The sequence below is a fragment of the Lycorma delicatula genome, chromosome 6 (assembly GCF_047948215.1).
Source record: "Lycorma delicatula isolate Av1 chromosome 6, ASM4794821v1, whole genome shotgun sequence".
In the NCBI taxonomy this organism is placed as follows: Eukaryota; Metazoa; Arthropoda; class Insecta; order Hemiptera; family Fulgoridae; genus Lycorma; species Lycorma delicatula.
In genome coordinates, this window is record NC_134460.1 from 155850805 (window position 1) to 155874256 (window position 23452).

General features: G+C 29.2%; 1 protein-coding gene across 1 annotated transcript in view; it reads left to right on the forward strand.

The window, feature by feature from the left end:
- The window catches only part of LOC142326967 (uncharacterized), a 50582-nt gene extending 27945 nt beyond the window's left edge, over positions 1-22637 (forward strand). Inside the window, exons 2-4 of the mRNA XM_075369698.1 lie at positions 6051-6534; positions 7384-8465; positions 18977-22637. Coding sequence (XP_075225813.1) covers positions 6111-6534; positions 7384-8465; positions 18977-22102 — 4632 coding nt within the window. The 5' untranslated portion in view covers positions 6051-6110 and the 3' untranslated portion in view covers positions 22103-22637. The remainder of the gene's footprint in view (positions 1-6050; positions 6535-7383; positions 8466-18976) is intronic.
- Positions 22638-23452: the final 815 nt, after the last annotated feature.

Here is a 23452-nt window from a genome sequence, read left to right on the forward strand (position 1 = left end):
AATTACGGACTGTCGGGCCGTCATTTGTTCATGGTGTATCGAGGTGGCTTCGAAATCTCTTAACGCGGCGTCCGTTTGGGCACAGAGATTGGAAAAAAATCGAGCACTTATTCAAAATCTAAGGAACCCAGCGCAGAGCCCGGGTTTTAGTTATTTTGGCGTGGTATCATTGTTTTTATTAGTTAGTTTTTGGAACTTGACTGTAATTTTAGTATACCTTTTTTATAAAATTACGTACAAAGGGGGAGCAAAAGTAGCTATACAGTAGGTATGAAGATTTAATTATGAAAAAACAATAGCTTTATGAAGTCACAAAAAGGTTGACATAGAAACTGTAATTAAGTTTAATACAATTAAGTGCAATCTCTTAAGTACTCAAATTGCCGGCCTTCAGCATTTACAGATTCCTGTAATCTGGTTACTACACTCGAGCACACTTTGACAGAGATCTTTATTGTTATCAATTTCTGGGCATGCTTCTCTTACGAATTGACACATGTCATTAACAGTATGTGGTTTTCTTGCAAATAATTTATCTTTAATATCACCCCAAAAGAAAAAGTCATTTGGGGAAAGGTCTAGTGATGATGAAGCCATTCAAGTAGCCCTCATCGACCTATCCACCTATAGGGTAATTAGTTGTCAAGAAACCCATGCACTTTTAAAGCATATTGGGGAAGAGTTCCATCTTGCAGGAAATAGAACTCTACATTATCCTGCTGTAGCTTGTGGAATACCAGTGCCCCTAAGCATCCAACAAGAGCAACTACCATTTCATTTTCTTAGGTAGTAACACTGAATGGTTGGTCACTGTGGCATTGGCCACTGTTAGGTGTTGCTGCAGAGTATGAGATGAATGACAAGTAGCGTGTGAAAATGCCATGCCTGACCAGGATTTGAATCCAGGACCTCCGGATGAAAGGCCAAGATATTACCACGGAGGCCGGCATTAACGACTCTTCTGACAGTAATTAAGTATTGACATTGTTGTTAAACTGTTGTCCAGGATACTGTCTCATCAAATATATGAGTGGACCTTCTTTAATATTGTACCACATGTTTATAGATGTGTGCGAATAGTTGACTAAATTATTTTGAGTAATGTGAGAACATTTTGTTTGAGTAGAAAATCAATGTAAGAGCCCAATATACAGCATTTGTTAGTTGCACGAGTATTTAGGTAACATTTAGTTATCTTGACCATTGAATTGTAAATGTACTGTATTTTTTTTTAAATCTCTATCTCATACATGATGATACATGTATATTATCAAGGAAAACTATAGATGAAAATAGTTAGATTATAAAGGGGATCTAACCGAGACCAGCTGATCCAAAAGCCAGAAGCTAACAATTTTAATTCAGTGTTTTGAAATTACTTTTTTATGAAATATATGGTAATTAAAATAAGTAATAGTGATGTTATATAAACTTAAACATAATTTCACATATTTATATATCTTTTTAAATGTATTTAATTGGATGTTCTGAACTGGTACTGCATTGTTAGTAAGAAAAATTAAAAAAAAAAAGAAAAAAAGGAAATAACTCTTTGTGAGTGCAATAATTTAGTAATGTTAGTATATAGTATTTTAGGATTACCTTTAGCATAAATTGGTTGTTTCTAGTTATTTTTAACATTGATTAATAAAATAAAACTACTGAAATTTTAATACTGTTTAAATTATTATTATTATTGTAACATAATGTGCGTAAGTAACGTTAACGCTTTAAATGGTGGCAGTGTAAACAGCTTCACATCCATTAACTATAATTGTGTTATCAGGTTAACCTGTCAATATTACATTATTCTAACCGTAAATATTCAGTCTAAAGAATTAAGCATATTTTTGTGTGATTGTATGATACATAATAATAGAATAATAAAAACTGACGACAAAGTTTTTATATTTTCTTATCATTGGTTATTAATTCAGTTATAGTGTAAAATAAATTATTTAAAAATAATGGAACCATTATAAAAATTTGCTAAAAAGTAAGAAATAATTTCATCCAAATTCTTGATTAATTCCTTTTTTGAATCTGCACCTGCTTCTGCAAAATTAGTTTCTAGATATAACATAAATCTGTTCTGTTATACTCTGCACGTATACTTCCTAAAATCCAATACCAATATTACTTCAGTGGAATTCATATTTATGTGCTTTCATTGCTTTTCCATTTGTAATCATTACATAATCACACACCAGTACATAATCTATAAGTCCATCCATTCAAGTACGACATAAGTATGATCATGTATTTTGGCGCTAATTTAAAAAAGTGTCTAAGGAATTACTGAAGTATTTGGACATAACTGTTTCTTCATTTTAGCACATTTTGATGTTGGTTCAGTTTTTTTTTTAAATAATTATTTTGTAGTTTTCTGTGTCTGATTAAAACGCTATTGATGAATCACTAGAAGCTGAAACATTAGGAAAACTCTCCTGGGAATGTTATTCTGGTAGACATCAATAATTGTGGTGGCCTGTTGCATAACGTACAAGTGCAGAGGGTTCAAAAGTTATGTTAAACTGTGGTTTAGTTAACAGCTCTATGGGAATTGTGAAGAAATTCTAATGGCCTGCCCTATGAAGGTACCAATTGGAAAGGGGTGAGTTACCAAAAACTGTGCTAATAAAATTTAATGATGAACCAGTAGGTACAAATATGAAAGATGAAGGTGGATTTTACCTATTGCACAGTAAGTACATTTCAATCTATTAAAGGATAGGGAGATGTAGAAAAATATATGCTACCTTTAATTTTATGTTTAGCTGTAACAGTGTACAAATTGCAAGGTACAACATTAAATAGAGAAGCTTAGATGGTTTAACTTCGAGTGATTTGGATCACTCCTTTCTAGCCCAAATGATAAAAAGGCTTTTGCTGAGATGGAAACATTAGAAACCTTGCACAAGATTGAATAATATCTTACACTTCACTCATGCCATCAATATGTTGATTACTAATGACGTATCAATAGCGTTATGAGTATTATGGAGAAATTTAGATGTCTAGCCTTGCAAGAGGCCGTAAAAGTTCATGTACTGTGATGCACGTATACAGAATTATAAGATTCCCACTGTCACTACCCATGCTTTATATTATATACAATGTATATTGGATCTGAAAGGATTAAGACAAGACATGTTGATTTTTGATAATTTTATTAATGGTGCTACATATCTTGTCTAGAAACTCACATTACCTGCCCTACAGAAGACCATAAAACATCGTCTAATGTGATGCATACATATAGAATATCAAGATTTCCATTGTCCCTACTTGTCCACCAGATGGCAAAAAAAATGTTTTTATCAATTTTCAAACCAATTTTTTGGGTCTAAACATTTTTTCCATCATCTTAGTACAATCGCAAAAAGCAGCTGTGTTGATTGCAACAAGATTTATTTGAATCAGATTAATAGGAAAAAAGTTACGCGTGAACAAACACAAAAAAAAATATCCAGGTCAAATACATAACCTTTTTTGAAATTTGTTATAAATGAATAATATATGAAATATGTTAAAAAGATTCAAAAATATATATTTTAATCAATAATTTAAAAAGAAATCTTTTAAAAATTATTCAAAGAAATTTGGTTTTTAAGGAAGGGAAAAATTTTTAAATGGCATATTTACTTCCTTGTTCAAAGTAAAGGAAGTATTGTGATGGCAAAAAATTTTGGTTTTCAGAAGTTCACAGAAATATCTACTTTGACCAGCCATGAATCCATTTTGAGTAGTTTTGGCATGACGTCTGTACGTACATATGTATGTGTATGTATCTCGCATAACACAAAAACAATTAGCCGTAGGATGTTGAAATTTTTTATTTAGGACTAACATCTATAGGACTAACAATCATGGTGTATATTTCTTAACTGCAGTAATAAGCCCTCATGAAAGTTTTTCAATGATAAGTAGTTTTTTATTTTCATTGGTTCCAGAGTTATAGCCAAATAAATTTTTAATTAATGAAATATTCAGATCTTACAAGGGGAAGGCACATCAGTTTGAATTCGACTTCATCTCCTTTTTTTAAATTTAAATATATTGATTTATTAATAATTATTAACCTCCGATTGTAAAAAAATTGTTATAATAAATAATTATTCAATAATAATTTTAAAAAAATGGAAAAATATCAGAAGTTATTAATGAAATGAAACTTCATGTACTTTTCATTTTTTTTAAGCGTGTATATGTAATTTAATAGGCATACTAGGAAGTCATGTGCTGTCCTCATCAGATATTTTTTAAATAAGCATGTAGGCATGACCTTAATAAAACGTTGAGTTGTAGTTGAAAATTTTGAGAACATAGACCCTGAAGTAACTATCTACCCCACCCACTGCAGATACTTCCCAAACTTAGCCCAAGACTTACCCCATTATCACTTGTCTGATGTGCCAAATTTCATCAAAACCTATTTATCCAGTTAAAATGTTATTAAGCTTCAAACATGTAAGCATATGTGAATACATGAAACAACTGCTTTTGTTCAGTGCTGCTTGGGGACTCCCAGGGTCATGGGACCTCCCCGCATGGCTGTATAGCTCACTTTGCTCTCCATTCCCAATTTTCCAGGGGAACTGGGCATCCTGATACTCACAGCTTACTTCAGTCACCATTCCCTTCTACCCAGATGGCTCCACCTCGTTATTTTATTGCCCTGGTGGCAGAAGTGTAATAATGAAGTAAAAGGATTAATCTAATCTTCCTTAATGAATATCTTTAATTCACAACTTTATATTCCTTGAGGGTAAAGAAATAATGAAAATTTTTAATATCTTAACCTCCACGGGTGCTAGGCCTTGGTCGATGGCTTAAAATCTTCCTGGGATAACACAAATGTATCCTGCAAATTTGAAAGTAGTTGGTTGGTTCTCATGTGATGCAACAAACACACAAACTCTATATATACACACACACACACACACACACACACACACACACACACACACATGCACACACACACACATATACATTTCCAAATAACTGTGATGTGTTAGATCAAGTATATATTTGATATATATATATATATAAGTTACACTTCAAACTACTAACAAATACCAATTAAAATTTTTTAAATCGTTGTTTACAGAGGTATGAGAGCATCCATTGCATCTCCTAAATCCATGCCCCAGAGGCACCTGATATGTTATAGGTTGATAGTGATTGGGCTACCCTCCCACAAGCTGCTTGCATACTTCATCTCTAGCTTCATATGCAGTCCCCATGGGAAGCCCATTATTTTTGAACAAATTTTTTAAATTTATTTAACGTAAATTTAATTTTATTATTTTTATAATATTATTCAATTCATTAAAGTTTGTGCTTAAACCAGCAAATCTCCACTGCTATATTTTTTTTCAAGATGTAATATATCTAAAACCTCAGTTATTCCAAGAGACATGGGTAAAAATTTGATTGAAATTAATCAAGTAGGTTTTTTGTTTAACCCGAACAAACTAAAACCTTCATCCTCTTTATATAATAGTGTAGATAAAATCTTATTTATTTTATTTACTTTATTTATTTTCATAGCACTTTCAACACTTAGCATCGAAACTGCTATGGAAAGAGTTGATTATATTTATATATATATATATATATATATATATATATATAATATATAAATATATATTTTTAGAATTTTCCTGAATTGCTACAATTGCTTAATTTTTACATACCTGGTCATTTAAGAGGTAATTATTATTATTTTTACTTGGCCAAGTTTGTAATTTGCCGTTCAAATATTAGCCCTTCATACTTCTATAATCATCATAGCAATTGATTTGATATTTGTAATTAATTTATATTCTGTTGATTCAATATAGCCAATGTTTTGCAATGTGAAGATTTATTTTGTACTTTTACCTAACATTATCTGTTGTATTGTTATTATTTAATTGTATCAATGGAGTTTTTCCCATACATTTAGAAAAAAATTGATTTAAATAATGATTCATAATGAACAGTATTTAGCTGTAAATAATACACAACATAGATTTACATTAAAAATATTCAATTTAATTTTTCAGATTCAATAATTTCTAGTAAAATCAAATCAGAAGTAACAAAGTTTCAAAAGAATATTAAGGATGATTGAAAGTCCTTCAAAACATAACATAAAGGTGTGTTACAATATTATTGTTGAAGGAATTGTTAATGATGATGTTGATAAGGTTGTTGAAATATTGGAAAGGAATATGAATGAAATCAAAAGAATAATGACAAATTTTAAATTATATTATTTATTTTATAAGACAAAAAGTAAAGAAATGTTGATAATATTATTGGAGTATTTTGATGTTAAAAATATATTTGATATTTTCAATAATTTACCATCAATTATTACTGCTGCTATTAGGCTTGGTATGGATATCAAAATGATACAACGATTGATTGACAGAGGTGGAAATATTAATCATACAGATGTAACATGTGTTTCACCATTATTACAATCTATAAAAAGTAAAAGAAATGTAAATTTAATTAAAAGAAATATTGGAAATGGTTGCAGATGTTAATAAAATATGTGACCGTTTAGGAAACTCAATATTACATATAGCAGTAAGTAATTTTTGTAGCGGTGATATCGAAGTTATTAAATTGTTGATAGATTCAGGTGCAGGTACCAATGCTCAGAATTATTCCAGGGAAAAATCTTTCATGAAATTTCCACCGAATGCAGATGAAGATTTGTGGTTGGAACTTATAAAGAGAGGATTATACATTGATGAAAGCTTAGGAAGCTATTTGTTAAGTGTTAGCTTCTTAACTAATGTAGTATCTAAAACAAGTAGAATTAAACAGTTTTTATATGTACTAAATTATAATCAATTCACTATAAACACAATGAATAAAATATGTAATCGTCTTTTATATTTGGCACTGAATCATAATAGTTGTGTTGATTGTATTACAGAAATCATTAATAATGGTGTAAACGTTAATGAAATGAGATACCTTAACCTTAATGTAAATGATAAAGCATTATTAATAGCTTTGAAGCTATTAATAATAGCATCAATTAATGTATGCAATTAAGAATAATTTGAGGCTTCGTTTAATGTATGTAATTAAGAATAACAGTAATGAAATTATTGGTGGATTGATTAATGCAGGAGCCAATGTAAATGCAGTAGATGTATTTGACAGAACAATTTTACATTATGCTGTTATATTTTGTAATGATAAGATGTTTTTAATTTACTTATTAAAAAAGGAGCTGATTTTAGTAAAATAAATGTTAGGTATGATCATTTTTGGTTCATTGTGGAAGTTGTGAAGAAAAGCAATCATAAATTTATTGCTGAAATTATTCACAATGGAAACAATGTTAATATGAAAGATGAATATGATCAAACATTTTTAATGTATGCAATAGTATTAAATATGAATATATAAACAAAAATATTATTTTTAATATCATACATAATGGAGCCGATATTAATGTGACTGATGACGAAGGATATTCACCTCTAATTTACGCTATAAAGTATGAGTGTGATACCGATGTAATTATTAAACTCATAGATGGTGCAGATGTGAATGTAATCGATGATAATGGATTAACACCTTTAGATCATGCTGTTCATTCTTGTATGTTTAAAGAAATAATACAAATACTTATTGATAATGGTGTGAATATAAACACACATGATGAAGGTAATAATACTCTTTTATTGTATATATTGGAACATGTTAATTATAATAAAGAACATGTGAGTTTTGTGATTCAGAAAGGTGCTGATGTCAATATTTGTGATGATAAAGGTTTAATGCCAATAATGTATGCTGTACTATATAGTGAAAAAAGTATTAAAACAGAAATTATATCTACATTAATTGAAAATGGTGCCGATATAGATGCTATTGATAAAGACGGTCATACAGCTTTATGCCATGCATTTTTTCAAAGACACTTTTATAATGTGGAAATTCTGATTTTGCTATTAGATAATGGAGCAACTGTTTCTAAATATCTGACAAATCTTGGTGAAAGTGAAACACCATTAATTTATGCTGTAAGATTCAGAGCACTTGTTGCAATTATAATTGAACTTTTATATTCTAAAGAAGATATTACTGAGACTGTTGAACATACATCATTTTTATGTAAATTATTTACTTTGCATGTTGAACTTGCCTTTTTGCTTATCTCTGATCATAAGGATTTAGTAAAGAAAGATAAGCCATTGATTTTCAATATTTTTAAATATAGCTCAGAGATTTATTTTGAAAAATTATTTGGTCCTTATTTAGATATAAACAATTTGGATGATGTTCGTCGAGAATCATTGATGTTTGTTCTAGATGAAAAAGGAAAAGTTAATTTCACCAAAGCAGTTTTAGAAAAACGTTTTTATGCAAAATTGGTTGATTCTGAATCGAATACACTACTTCATTGCACTGTTTTTTCCCAAACTTATAAATGTGTTAATTATATATGGTAATGCTGATGTTACTGCAAGAAATGATAATGGAGAAATAACAAGCCACAATGTATTAGATGCTGATGGCTTTTATCATGGTGCAACTGTATCATTTATAATACATTTACTTTTAGTTCTTCCTGAAGAGTTGGATATATACACTGGAGTAAAATTACGATATACTTATTTTATTATTCCTTGTAATGCTGAATTAATAAAGATGCGGTCTATAAATATAGTAAATAATTTATCTTTTTTTAAATTTTGTTGTAAATTATCTGATTATGAGATGAATCTAATAAAAGAATCTGATTATTTTTGTGTTTATAACGATGAGCAAATTAAGCTACTGTTTCCAATTTATTATGATATAATTATTATGAAAATAAAGAAATGTAAGATCGATTTAAGTAAAAGACATTTAATAAATGCTTTAGAGAGATTAATTATATCAAATAGAAATATTAAATCAAATGATCCTAAGAAATATGAAGCCAATTTAAATAATTGTTGTAGTGTTGAACATTCTGATAAGTTATGTGAGTGTGTTTTTCTTAATTGTGACATATTACATTGTATTTCTAAATATTTGTACGACAGACATGATGTTGTTAATTTATTGCTTGCTTCATTATAATTTTGATAGAAAGTAATTATTCTGTTATATTATGAGTACAATTTGAGTAATGACTGATATTGTAGATTTATTTTTTTGGTTTTGATTTCTGAGGACTGTGTGATAAGATACTATTATATTGATGTAGAGTCTTATACGATTAATGGTTTGTTTTATCTAAGTTTGTGCAATATTAATAAATTATTTGTTAAATATCTTCTTGTTTTCTTTGATTACTAATTTTTTTTTTAATTGTAACGGATTCAACAATTTCAACATATTTGTATTACATTTTAATGTTACAATTACATTTCTGCTAATTGATTATCTGTAGACATTAAAAATTTTGTAGTAAATAATTAAATTAAAAAAATCTTCAATAATTATATCTTTCCTGTGTTACTTTTTAACTGATTATATTTTTTTCATTTTTATTAATTACTACATTGGGTTTCCTTCAAAAAGATGTTATGTTAACTCTTAACAAATACATTTTGGGGTGTTATTATCACAAAATTAACATATGCTAAACATTTACCTGCACTGATCTTTTAAAAAAATCAGTTTTCAACGAATATAATTTTCATGAAGTTTTCATTTTTTTCTTATCAAAGTATATTCAATGAAATTTTAACAGTTACCAAATTATAGTTAGAACATCTACTTTTGTTGGCCAATTAAAGTAAATACCCTTTGCAAGATAATAATATTCCAATCATAGATGTTTACTGTAGAAAATTAAATACATTCTTTTACGATTTTGTGGTACATAATTTATAAAAATAAGGATTTTGGTATATGTATAAAAAACATAGTTTCCTGCACTGGTTATTAATTCTACTAATGTTTAAAAATATTGACACATGAATAATGATTAAAAAATTCAAAAAAATTATATTTTAATCAATAATTCAAAAGAAAAAAAATCCGTTAAATAATGCAATTAATAAAATATAGCTTTTTTGGTGAAGTGGAACAATTTTTTTTTTTTAAATGGTAAGATAAGCATGTAGGGATGTATTGAGATTAATATAAAGAAGGGTTATGTTATGATTGCAATAGTTTGAGAAAATTTTGGCCTCCAAAAAACTATCTAATCTACCTGCTGGAGATACCGACCCCACAACTTACCAATAAATTGTCCCATATAAACTTGCGCCAAATTTCATCAAAATCTACTTATCCATGCTTCAAACATGTAACATCGGTTGATTTTCTTTACGCATACAGTCATTATAATTTTCCTGAACTGCTACAATTCTTCAACTTTTACATACCTGGTCATCTATTATGCAGTAATAATTACTATTTTTACTTGTCCAGGGGTGTAATTTGGCGCTCAAATATTAGTTGTCAATCATACTTTTGTAATCAGCATTACAATTAATTTATATTCTACTGATTTACTTTCGAAGAATTTTTTATGTTATGAATGATTTATTTTGTATTGTTACCAAACATTACTTATTTTATTGTCATAATTTAATTCTATCAGTGGGGTTTTGCCCATGTGTTTGGGGAAAAATAATTTACACATTCATGATAAACAATTTTTAATTTTAAATCATATGCAGAATGAATACAAATTAAAAAATATTTTTAATTTCATAATATTAAAAATTTCATACATTTCTTAAAATCAAATCAGAAGTAAATATGTTTCAAAAGATTCCTAAAGTATATTAAAGATATTTCCAGGTCCTTTAAAATATAACATAAAGATGTTTTACAATAATATTGTTAAAGGAATTATTGATGTTGATGTCAATAAAGTTGTTGAAATATTGAGAAAAAAACCAAATAAAAAGGATAATTACTGCTGATTTAAGAATTTCCTTTTTAACATTCTCCCATTCTTCTTCTACATTTTCTACCTTATCTTTTTTACTCAGACCTCTTGCGATGTCCTCCTCAAAAATCTTCTTTACCTCCTCTTCCTCAAGCTTCTCTAAATTCCACCGATTCATCTGACACCTTTTCTTCAGGTTTTTAAACCCCAATCTACATTTCATTATCACCAAATTATGGTCGCTATCAATGTCTGCTCCAGGGTAAGTTTTGCAGTCCACGATTTGATTTCTAATTCTAAATCTTTGATTAACCATGACATAATCTATCTGATACCTTGCAGTATCGCCTGGATTTTTCCAAGTGTATATTCTTCTATTATGATTTTTAAATTGGTTGTTGGCAATTACTAAATTATACTTCGTGCAAAACTCTATAAGTCGGTTCCCTCTTTCATTCCTTTTGCCCAGCCCGTATTCACCCACTATATTTCCTTCCTTGCCTTCTCCAATGCTTGCATTCCAATCTCCAACTATTATTAAATTTTCATCTCCTTTTACGTGTTTAATTGCTTCATCAATCTCTTCGTATACACATTCTACCTCATCATCATTATGGGCGCTTGTAGGTATATAGATGTTAACAATCGTTGTCGGTTTAGGTTTTGAATTTATCCTTATTACAATGACTCTATCGCTATGCGTCTTGAAATACTCCACTCTCCTCCCTATTTTCTTGTTCATCACGAAACCTACTCCTGCCTGCCCATTATTTGACACTGAGTTAATTACTCTAAAGTCACCCGACCAAAAGTCGCCTTCCTCTTCCCACCAAACCTCACTAATTCCTACTATATCCACGTTTACCCTATCCATTTCCCTTTTTAAATTCTCTAGCCTACCAACCTTTTTTAAGTTTCTAACATTCCACGCTCCAACTCGTAGAATGTTATTTTTTAATTTTCTGGTGACCCCTTCCTTAGTATTCCCCACCCGGAGATCCGAACGGGGGACTATTTTACCTCCGGAATATTTTACCAAGGAAGGCGCCTCCATTATTGCTTTTGAAAATGCAGAGAGCCACTTTTCTTGGAAAAAAAAAACAACTGTAGTTTTCCATTGCTTTCAGCTGCGCAGTACTCAGAGGACTGAGTGATGTTGATATGGCCGTTTAAGTCATTGTGACTCACGCCCCTAACAACTACTGAAAGAGCTGCTGCCCTCTTTCAGGAATCATTCCTTAGTCTGGCTCTCAACAGATACCTCTCCGATATGGTTGCACCTTCGGTCCAGCTACTCTGTATCCCTGAGCACTCAAGCCCCCTCACCAACGGCAAGGTCTCATGATTCATAGAGGAGGTATTTAATATTTTTTTATTAAGGCAATATTACTATTAATTACAAAAAAATGACAAATCTGCATCCCATTCAATGTATTTATAAGTATGAGCAAGAAATAATTTTCAGTACCAACATCTGAATTGTAATATATTTTGTAGTAATTATTTACATTTAACATATTTACGTTAACATTAATTTGTTGTTAACTTTTTAATTTTAACCTTATAATTTGTTTTTATATTTATGATTTATCTTATCTTATACTGACTTATATTATGTTCCATTCACATTCAAGATTACATATTTATTTACTTTTAAAATTCGTTCTTTACCAAAAAAGATCTTTTTTACTTTCCAGCAACCATAAAGTTTCTAGTTACTTATGTGCATGGTATCGTTCTTTTTATTAGTTAGTTTTTGGAACTTGACCATAATTTTAGTATACTTTTTTTCTAAAATTATGTACAAAGGGGGTGCAAAAGTAGGTATACAATAGATATGAAGGTTTAATTATGAAAAAACGATAACTTTATGAAGTCACCGTAAGGATGACATAGAAACTATAATTAAGTTTAATTAATACAATTGAGATATACAATTAAGTGCAATCTCTTAAGTACTCAAATTGCCGGCCTTCAGCACTTACAGATTCCTGTAATCTAGTTACTACACTCGAGCACACTTTGACAGAGATCTTTATTGTTATCAATTTCTTGGCATGCTTCTCTTACGAATTGACACATGTCATTAACAGTATGTGGTTTTCTTGCAAATAATTTATCTTTAATATCACCCCAAAATAAAAAGTCATTTGGGGAAAGGTCTAGTGATGATGGCTCTCATTGACCTATCCACCTATAGGGTAATTAGTTGTCAAGAAACCCATGCACTTTTAAAGCATATTGGGAAAGAGTTCCATCTTGCTGGAAATAGAACTGTACATTAGCCTGCTGTAGCTTGTGGAATACCAGTTCCCCTCAGCATGTTAAGATAGATGTTTTGGGTAACAGTTGCATAGAAAAACAACAGGCCCAATCACCCTTTCACATGAAAGGCATGCACAAACTGTAACCCCAGGTTGATTCAGTTGTTTTTCAATCATTTCATGGGGTTATCTGTTGAGTAATAGTCATAGTTATTCTTATCAACAGCTCCTAACAGTTTAAAATTTGCTTCGTCAGACCAACAAATTTTTAGAATGATGATATTACCTTGTCTTTCTTCATTCAAAAGTATCTTGCAGAATTTTAAATGGCAATCTGGATTATCCTCTGTTAATCCATAGGTAATCTTGGCCGATGCATTTGCAAACCTAAACATTGCATTTGACGAACCAGAGATCTATGGGAAATGTCTAACTCAATAGAAGCTCTCTTTTTTGTTTTTGTTGGACTTTGAGTAAATGCCTGAGCAACTACCATTTCATTTTCTTAGGTAGTAACACTGAATGGTTGGTCACTCTGGCATATTACAGATGGACCCAGTCCTATTAGACTTATCATGCATCTGCAAATTGATAGTCTAATTACAGGAGGTGTATCGAATTCTTCAGCGCATTCCTGTTGAACCTGTTCAGCATTCTCTGTCTTCCAATATTGTTTTTGTTTGATTACCCTTACGTTGGTTGTTGCTTAAATTACTAGCCATGATTTAAGTTGAGCATAATAATTATGTACCTAGTTTATAACACAAACCGCCAAAACTACATTGTCCACATTTTTTGATTTTGATTAAAATTGGGAGTTGTATATTCTGAATTTTTGGGCAAGTATTTCAAAAGCATTCTCAACTTTTTTTTTTTTACCTCTGGTACCACTGTTAGGTACTGCTGCAGAGTATGAGATGAATGACAAGTAGCATGTGAAAATGCAATGCCTGACCGGGATTTGAACCCAGGACCTCTGGATGAAAGGCCAAGATACTACCACTCACACCACAGAGACCGGCATCAACGACTCTTCTGACAGTAATTAAGTAATGACATTGTCATTAAACTGTTGTCCAGGATACGGTCTCATCAAATATATGAGTGGACCATATTGTACCGCATGTTTATAGATGTGGGCGAAGAGTTGACTAAATTGTTACGGGTAATGTGAGGACATTTTGTTTTGAGTAGAAAATCAATGTAAAAGCTCAATATACAGCATTTGTTAGTTGCATGAATTTTAGGTAACATTTAGCTATCGTGGGCACACTTCTTTGATTGAATTGTAAATGTACTGTATTTTTTTTTAAATCACTATCTCATACATGATGATACATGTATATTATCAAGGAAAACTATAGATCAAAATAGTTAATGAAGGGGATCTAATCGAGACCAGGTGATCCAAAAGCCAGAAGCTAACAATTTTAATTCAGTGTTTTGAAATTACTTTTTTATGAAATATATGTTAATTAAAATAAGTAATAGTGATGTTATATAAACTTAAACATAATTTCACATATTTATATATCTATTTAAATGTATTTAATTGGATGTTCTGAACTGGTAGTGCATGGTTGGAAACAGACATACAATAACTATTATGTTAGTAAGAAAAATTAAAAAAAAAAAGAAAAAAAGGAAATAACTCTTTGTGAGTGCAATAATTTAGTAATGTTAGTATATAGTATTTTAGGATTACCTTTAGCATAAATTGGTTGTTTCTAGTTATTTTTAACATTGATTAATAAAATAAAACTACTGAAATTTTAATACTGTTTAAATTATTATTATTATTGTAACATAATGTGCGTAAGTAACGTTAACGCTTTAAATGGTGGCAGTGTAAACAGCTTCACATCCATTAACTATAATTGTGTTATCAGGTTAACCTGTCAATATTACATTATTCTAACCGTAAATATTCAGTCTAAAGAATTAAGCATATTTTTGTGTGATTGTATGATACATAATAATAGAATAATAAAAACTGACGACAAAGTTTTTATATTTTCTTATCATTGGTTATTAATTCAGTTATAGTGTAAAATAAATTATTTAAAAATAATGGAACCATTATAAAAATTTGCTAAAAAGTAAGAAATAATTTCATCCAAATTCTTGATTAATTCCTTTTTTGAATCTGCACCTGCTTCTGCAAAATTAGTTTCTAGATATAACATAAATCTGTTCTGTTATACTCTGCACGTATACTTCCTAAAATCCAATACCAATATTACTTCAGTGGAATTCATATTTATGTGCTTTCATTGCTTTTCCATTTGTAATCATTACATAATCACACACCAGTACATAATCTATAAGTCCATCCATTCAAGTACGACATAAGTATGATCATGTATTTTGGCGCTAATTTAAAAAAGTGTCTAAGGAATTACTGAAGTATTTGGACGCAACTGTTTCTTCATTTTAGCACATTTTGATGTTGGTTCAGTTTTTTTTAAAAATAATTATTTTGTAGTTTTCTGTGTCTGATTAAAACGCTATTGATGAATCACTAGAAGCTGAAACATTAGGAAAACTCTCCTGGGAATGTTATTCTGGTAGACATCATTAATTGTGGTGGCCTGTTGCATAACGTACAAGTGCAGAGGGTTCAAAAGTTATGTTAAACTGTGGTTTAGTTAACAGCTCTATGGGAATTGTGAAGAAATTCTAATGGCCTGCCCTATGAAGGTACCAATTGGAAAGGGGTGAGTTACCAAAAACTGTGCTAATAAAATTTAATGATGAACCAGTAGGTACAAATATGAAAGATGAAGGTGGATTTTACCTATAGCACAGTAAGTACATTTCAATCTATTAAAGGATAGGGAGATGTAGAAAAATATATGCTACCTTTAATTTTATGTTTAGCTGTAACAGTGTACAAATTGCAAGGTACAAAATTAAATAGAGAAGCTTAGATAGTTTAACTTTGAGGGATTTAGATCAGAATCCTTAATAGCCCACATGATGAAAAGGCTTTTGTTGACATGGAAACATTAGAAACTTTGCACAGGATTGAATAATATCTACACTTCACTTATGCTATCAATATGTTGATTACTAATGACATATCAATAGTGTTATGATTATTATGAAGAAGATGTCTAACCTTGCGAGAGGCCGTAAAAGTTCATGTACTGTGATGCACGTATACAGAATTATAAGATTCCCACTGTCACTACCAATGCTGTATATTATATATATAATGTATATTGGATCTGAAAGGATTAAGACAAGACATGTTGATTTTTGATAATTTTATTAACGGTGCTACATATCTTGTCTAGAAACTCACACATTACCTGCCCTACAGAAGACCATAAAACATCGTCTAATGTGATGCATACATACAGAATATCAAGATTTCCATTGTCCCTACTTGTCCACCAGATGGCAAAAAAAATATTTTTATCAATTTTCAAAACAACTTTTTGGGTCTAAACATTTTTTCCATCATCTTAGTACAATCGCAAAAAGCAGCTGTGTTGATTGCAACAAGATTTATTTCAATCAGATTAATAGGAAGAAAGTTACACATCAACAAACACAAAAAAAAAATATCCAGGTCAAATACATAACCTTCTTTTTTGAAATCTGTTAATAATGAATAATATATGAAAAATGTTAAAAATTTATATTTTAATCAATAATTTAAAAAGAAATCTTTTAAAAATTATTCTAAGAAATTTTGGTTTTTAAAGAAGGGAAAAATTTTTAAATGGCATATTTACTTCCTTGTTCAAAGTAAAGGAAGTATTGTGATGGCAAAAAATTTTGGTTTTCAGATTTTCACAGAAATATCTACTTTGATAAGCCATGAATCCATTTTGAGTAGTTTTGGCATGACGTCTGTATGTACATATGTATGTATGTATCTCGGATAACTCAAAAACAATTAGCCGTAGGATGTTGAAATTTTTTATTTAGGACTAACATCTATAGGACTAACAATCATGGTGTATTTTTCTTAACTGCAGTAATAAGCCCTCATGAAAGTTTTTCAATGATAAGTAGTTTATATTTTCATTGGTTCCAGAGTTATAGCCAAATAAATTTTTCATTAATGAAATATTCAGATCTTACAAGGGGAAGGCACATCAGTTTGAATTTGACTTCATCTCCTTTTTTTTAATTTAAATATATTGATTTATTAATAATTATTAACCTCCAATTGTAAAAAAATTGTTATAATAAACAATTATTCAAAATAATAAAAAAAAAATGGAAAAATATCAGAAGTTATTAATGAAATGAAACTTCATGTACTTTTCATTTTTTTTAAGCGTGTATATGTAATTTAATAGGCATACTAGGAAGTCATGTGCTGTCCTCATCAGATATATTTTAAATAAGCATGTAGGCATGACCTTAATAAAAAGTTGAGTTGTAGTTGAAAATTTTGAGAACATAGACCCTGAAGAAACTATCTACCCCACCCACTGCAAATACTGACCCAAACTTAGCCCAAGACTTACCCCATTATCACTTGTCTGTTGTGCCAAATTTCATCAAAACCTGTTTAACCAATCAAACGTTATTAAGCTTCAAACATGTAAACATATGTGAATACTTGAAGCAACTGCTTTTGTTCAGTGCTGCTTGGGGACTCCTAGGGTTAAGGAACCCACATGGCTGCATAGCTCACTTTGCTCCCCATTCCCAATTTTCCGGGGGAACTGGCATCCTGGACACCCACAGCTTGCTTCAGTCACCATTCCCTTCTACCCAGATGGCTCCGCCCCATTACTTTTTTGCCGTGGTGGCGGAAGTATAATAATGAAGTAAAAGGATGTATCTAATTTTCCTTAATGAAAATCTTTAATTCACAACTTCATATTCCTTGAGGGCGAAGAAATAATGAAAATTTTTAATATCTTAACCTCTATGGGTGCTAGGATCTTGGTTGATGGCTTAAAACCTTCCTGGGATAACACAAATGTGTTCTGCAAATCTGAAAGTAGTTGGTTATAGTGATGATTGGGGTACCCACCCACAAGGTGCTTGCATACTTCATCGCTAGCCTCATACGCAGTCGCCATGGGAAGCCCATTATTTTTAAACAAATGTAAATTTAATTTTATTATATTTTTAATTTCATTAAAGTTTGTGCTTTAACCAGCAAATCTCCACTGCTACATTTTTTTTTCAAGATGAAATATATCTAAAACCTTCTTAGTTATTCCAAGAAACATGGGTAAAAATTTGGTTGAAATTAATCAAGTAGGTTTTTTTGTTTAACCCGAACAAACTAAAACCTTCATCCTCTTTATATAATAGTGTATATAAAATCTTATTTATTTTATTTACTTTATTTATTTTCATAGCTTTTTCAACACTTAGCAGTGAAACTGCTATTGAAAGAGTTGATCATCTTTACATATATATAAATCGTTAGAATTTTCCTGAATTGCTACAATTGTTTGATTTTTACATACCTGGTCATTTAAGAGGTAATAATTATTATTTTTACTTGCTCAGGGTTGTAATTTGCCGTTCAAATATTAGTTTTCAATCATACTTTTCTAATCAACAAAACGTATGATTTGATATTTATAATTAATTTATATTCTGTTGATTTAATATCGACAAATGTTTTGGAATGTGAAGATTTATTTTGTACTCTTACTTAACATTATTTATTTTATTGTTATAATTTATTTTTTCAATGGGGTTTTTCCCATACATTTAGACAAAATTGATTTTAATAATGTTTCATAATGAACAGTATTTAGCTTTAAATAATACGCAACACAAATTTACATTAAAAATACTCATTTTAATGTTTCAGATTCAATAATCTCTAGTAAAATCAAATCAGAAGTAAGGAAGTTTCAAAAGAATATTAAAGATGTTTCCAGGTCCTTCAAAATATAACATAATGAACTGTTACGATAATATTGTTGAAGGAATTGTTGATGATGATGTCGATAAGGTTGTTGAAATATTGGAAAGGAATACGAATGAAATCAAAAGGATAATGACAAATTTTAAATTATATTATTTATTTTATAAGACAAAAAGTAAAGAAATGTTGATAATATTATTGGATTATTTTGATGTTAAAAATATATTTGATATTTCCAATAATTTACCATCGATTATTACTGCTGCTATAAGGGTTGATATGGATATCAAAATGATACAACGATTGATTGACAGAGGTGGAAATATTAATCATACAGATGTAAAACATGTTTCACCATTATTGCAATCTATAAAAAGTAAAAGAAATATAAATTTCATAAAAGAAATATTAAAAATGGGTGCATATGTTAATGAAATATGTGATCATGCAGGAAACTCAATAATACATATAGCAGTAATTAATTTTTGTTACGGTGATGATATCGAAGTTATTAAATTGTTGATAGATTCAGGTGCAGATGTCAATGCTGAGAATTTTTGTCGTGAACTACCTTTAATGAAATTACCGTTGGATGCATGTGAAGATTTGTGGTTAGAACTTATAAAGGGAAGACTACATATTTATCAATACACAATAGATTATTCGTTACGCGATGCGTTTTTAACTAACGTAGTATCAAAAAAAAGTAGAATTGAACAATTTTTAGATATACTTTATGATAATCGATTCCCTATAGTTACAGTGAATAAAATATGTAATCGTCTTCTATATTTGGCACTGCATAATAATTGTTGTACCGATTGTTTTATAGAAATCATTAATAATGGTGCAGATGTTAATGAAATGAAATACCACGATGAAATGTTAAACTTTTCGGCAGATGAAAATCATTGTACTAAACCATTGTTAATAGCTTTACAGCTTAATAGAGATAAGGAAATTATATCAGCACTTCTTGATAACGGTGCAGATGTTAATGCGATTGATGGACACGGATTAACACCTTTAGTATATGCAATAAATAAAAATTATAACATAAAAATAATCAATAAATTGATAAATTTAGGTGCAGATGTCAATAAATGTGATTTTAATGGAGTTACTCCTTTAATGTGTGCTATTAAGAATATCAATAATGAGATTATTGGTAGATTAATTAATACAGGAGCCGATGTAAATGCAATGGATATTTATGGCAGAACAAGTTTATGTTATGCTGTTATGTATTGTAATGATGAAGATGTAATTAATTTACTTATTAATAAAGGAGCTGATTTTAGTAAAATAAGTGATAGTTATGATCAGTTATGGTTCAATATAGAAGTTGTGAAGAAAAGCGATGATAGATTTATGGCTGAACTTATTACTAATAGATGCGGGGATATAAAAACAGGTGTATTTGGTCAAACATTTTTAATGTATGCAATAGAATTAAATATGAATAAAAATATTATTTTTAATATCATACGTAATGGGGCCGACATTAATGCAACAGATAACAAAGGATATTCAGCTCTAATTTACTCTATAAAGTATGTATGTGATATTGATGTAGTTATTAAATTAATAGAACATGGAGCTGATGTTAATGTAATCGATAAAAATGGATTAACACCTTTAAAGCATGCTGTTCATTCTCATATGTTTAAAGAAATAATACAAATACTTATTGATAATGGTGTGAATATAAACACTCATAATGAAAATGATAATACACTTTTATTGTATATATTGGAACATGTTAAATATAATAAAGAACATGTGAGTTTTGCGATTCAGAAAGGTGCTGATGTGAATATTTGTGACAATAATGGTTTAACACCAATAATGTATGCCATATTATTTGGTGAAAAAAGTATTAAAACAGAAATTATATTTACATTAATTGAAAATGGTGCCTCTACAGATGCTGTTGATGAAGATGGTCTTACAGCTTTACACCATGCATTTTTTCAAAGGGACTATGATAATGAGGAGATTCTGGTTTTACTATTACATAATGGAGCAAGTATTTTTAAATATTTGGCAAATCTTTGTGAAGGTGAAATACCTTTAATTTACGCTCTAGATTATAGTGTTAAAATTGTAATTGAACTTTTATATTGTAAAGAAGATATTAATGAGAATGATGTTGAAGATCATACATCATTTTTGTGTAAATTATTTTCTTCTTCTGTTGAACTTGCCTTTTTGCTTGTCTGTGATCATAAGGATTTAGTAAAGAAAGATAAGCCACTGATTCTCAATATTTTTAGAAAAGCTCCGGAAATTTATGTTGAAAAATTATTTTATAGCGACTTGGATATTAATGATTTGGATGAATTCCATAGAAGAGAATTTATGTACATGGTAAATTACAAAAGAATTGTTAAATTGTACAGAGCAGTTTTAGAGAAAAATGGTTATGGTGAATTGATAGATTCTGATTTGAATACACCACTTCATTTTGGTTCTTCACAAGATGAAATCAATACGTTAATTATATATGCTAATGTTGATGTTACTGCAAGAAATAAGTATGGAGTAATAACATGTGACCATGTGTTACAATCTAATTACGGCATGTATCGAAATGCAGAAGTACCATTTATAAAACATTTACTTATAGTTCTTCCTGAAGAATTGGATAGATACACTGAAGTAAAAGAAGATTATACTGATTTTATTAGTGATTGTAATGCTGAATTAAATAAGATGCAATCAGTGAATATAGTGGTTAATTTATCTTTTTTTAAATTTTGTTGTAAATTGTCTGAATATGAGATGAATCTAACATCAGAATCTGATAATTTTTGTGTTTATAACGATGAGCAAATTAAACAACTATTTCCAATTTATTTTGATGTAATTATTATGAAAATAAAGAAATGTAAGATCGATTTAAGTAAAAGACAGTTAATAATAGCTTTGGAGAGATTAATTATAAGAAATAGAACCATTAAATCATATGATCCTAAGAAATATGAAGCTGATAAAAATAATTTTTGTAGTGTTGAACATTCTGATCAGTTGTGTGAATGTATTTTTCTTAATTATGACATATTATATTGTATTTCAAAATATTTGTACGAAAGACAAATTGTTAATTTATTGCTGTCTTCATTATAGTAACGATACAACATAATTATTCTATTACATTATGAGTGACACCTGATATTATAGATTTATTTTATTGATTTTGATTTCTGAGGATATTTACCAGTAATTTTAGATCCTCCCATAAATTGAACTGTTTTATTTCTTAAAGGAGGATAAATACGTCCAGATGTTAGTACGTTTTTCATTGGTCTATATTCATATATTACTGGATCATTTCTATTGGAATTAGATAAATGAAATGTATTTATATTTTGCATAATTTCCGGCAAACTGTAATACGTTTCTGTCGCTGTAAGTCCTTCATATGATAAAGTAAAATAACGTTCCAATTCATAAATATTACCAATAGTCGGTGGAATCGTTGTCATTTCTTTATCTTGAGCATGTTCACCCCAAATCTTGTAATTATAAAATTGGTTATTCTGTAGCGATTCAACTACCATAGGAGAATCTGATAAGATACTTTCATGATGTAGCTATGTTTTTATTAAACCTCATACATCATACAATTAATGGTTTGTTTTGTTTAAATTCCTGCAACATTATTAAGTTTTTTTAAAAATATCTTCTCGTTTTCTTTGGTTACTAATTAATTATAATGTATTCAACAATATTTCAACTTGTTTAATAGTGTTAGCATATTTGTATTACATTTTAATATTGCAACTACATTTCTGCTAATTTTTTATTGGTAGACATGAAATATTCTGTAGTAAATAAATAAATAAAAATTCTGTAATCATTATATCTTTCCTGCATTACTTTTTAACTGATTATATTTTCTACTTGGTTTCCTTCATAATGATGTTATATTAGGTCTAAACAAGTACATTTTGTGGTGTAATTTCACAAAATTAAATAATATATTTAACATTTTCTAAAATAATATATTCAAAATTTTGCAAACAACTGCAATTTACACTAAGCTCAGAACATGCATATATATATAAATCTTACCTTTTTTTTTTATTTTGTCCTGTAATTTCTCCACCTTCCTCAAAGGTTGAAATACCTACCTTTTTATTTATTGCAGATGTTTTAATCAAATTTTTTTTGTCTTGCTGAGTATAATATAGTGAAAGGGACTAAAAAAAAAAAACAATTTTGTGGCATTATATTTTTGGTGCGAATCAATGTTTAAAAATATAGTTCTTTAAAATTAAAAAAAAAATTTTTTTTTTCATTACGATATATAAAAATAAATAGCCAATGCCTGAAAAGTATAACAACTTTATTGTTAACCTTTCTTGTGCAGTATTCTTATAGATTTTATCATTTATTTATGTGTTATTTAATGTATTTCTCTTAACATTATTTCATGTATTTGTGTTTAAATTATTAAAATTAACTATAAACACA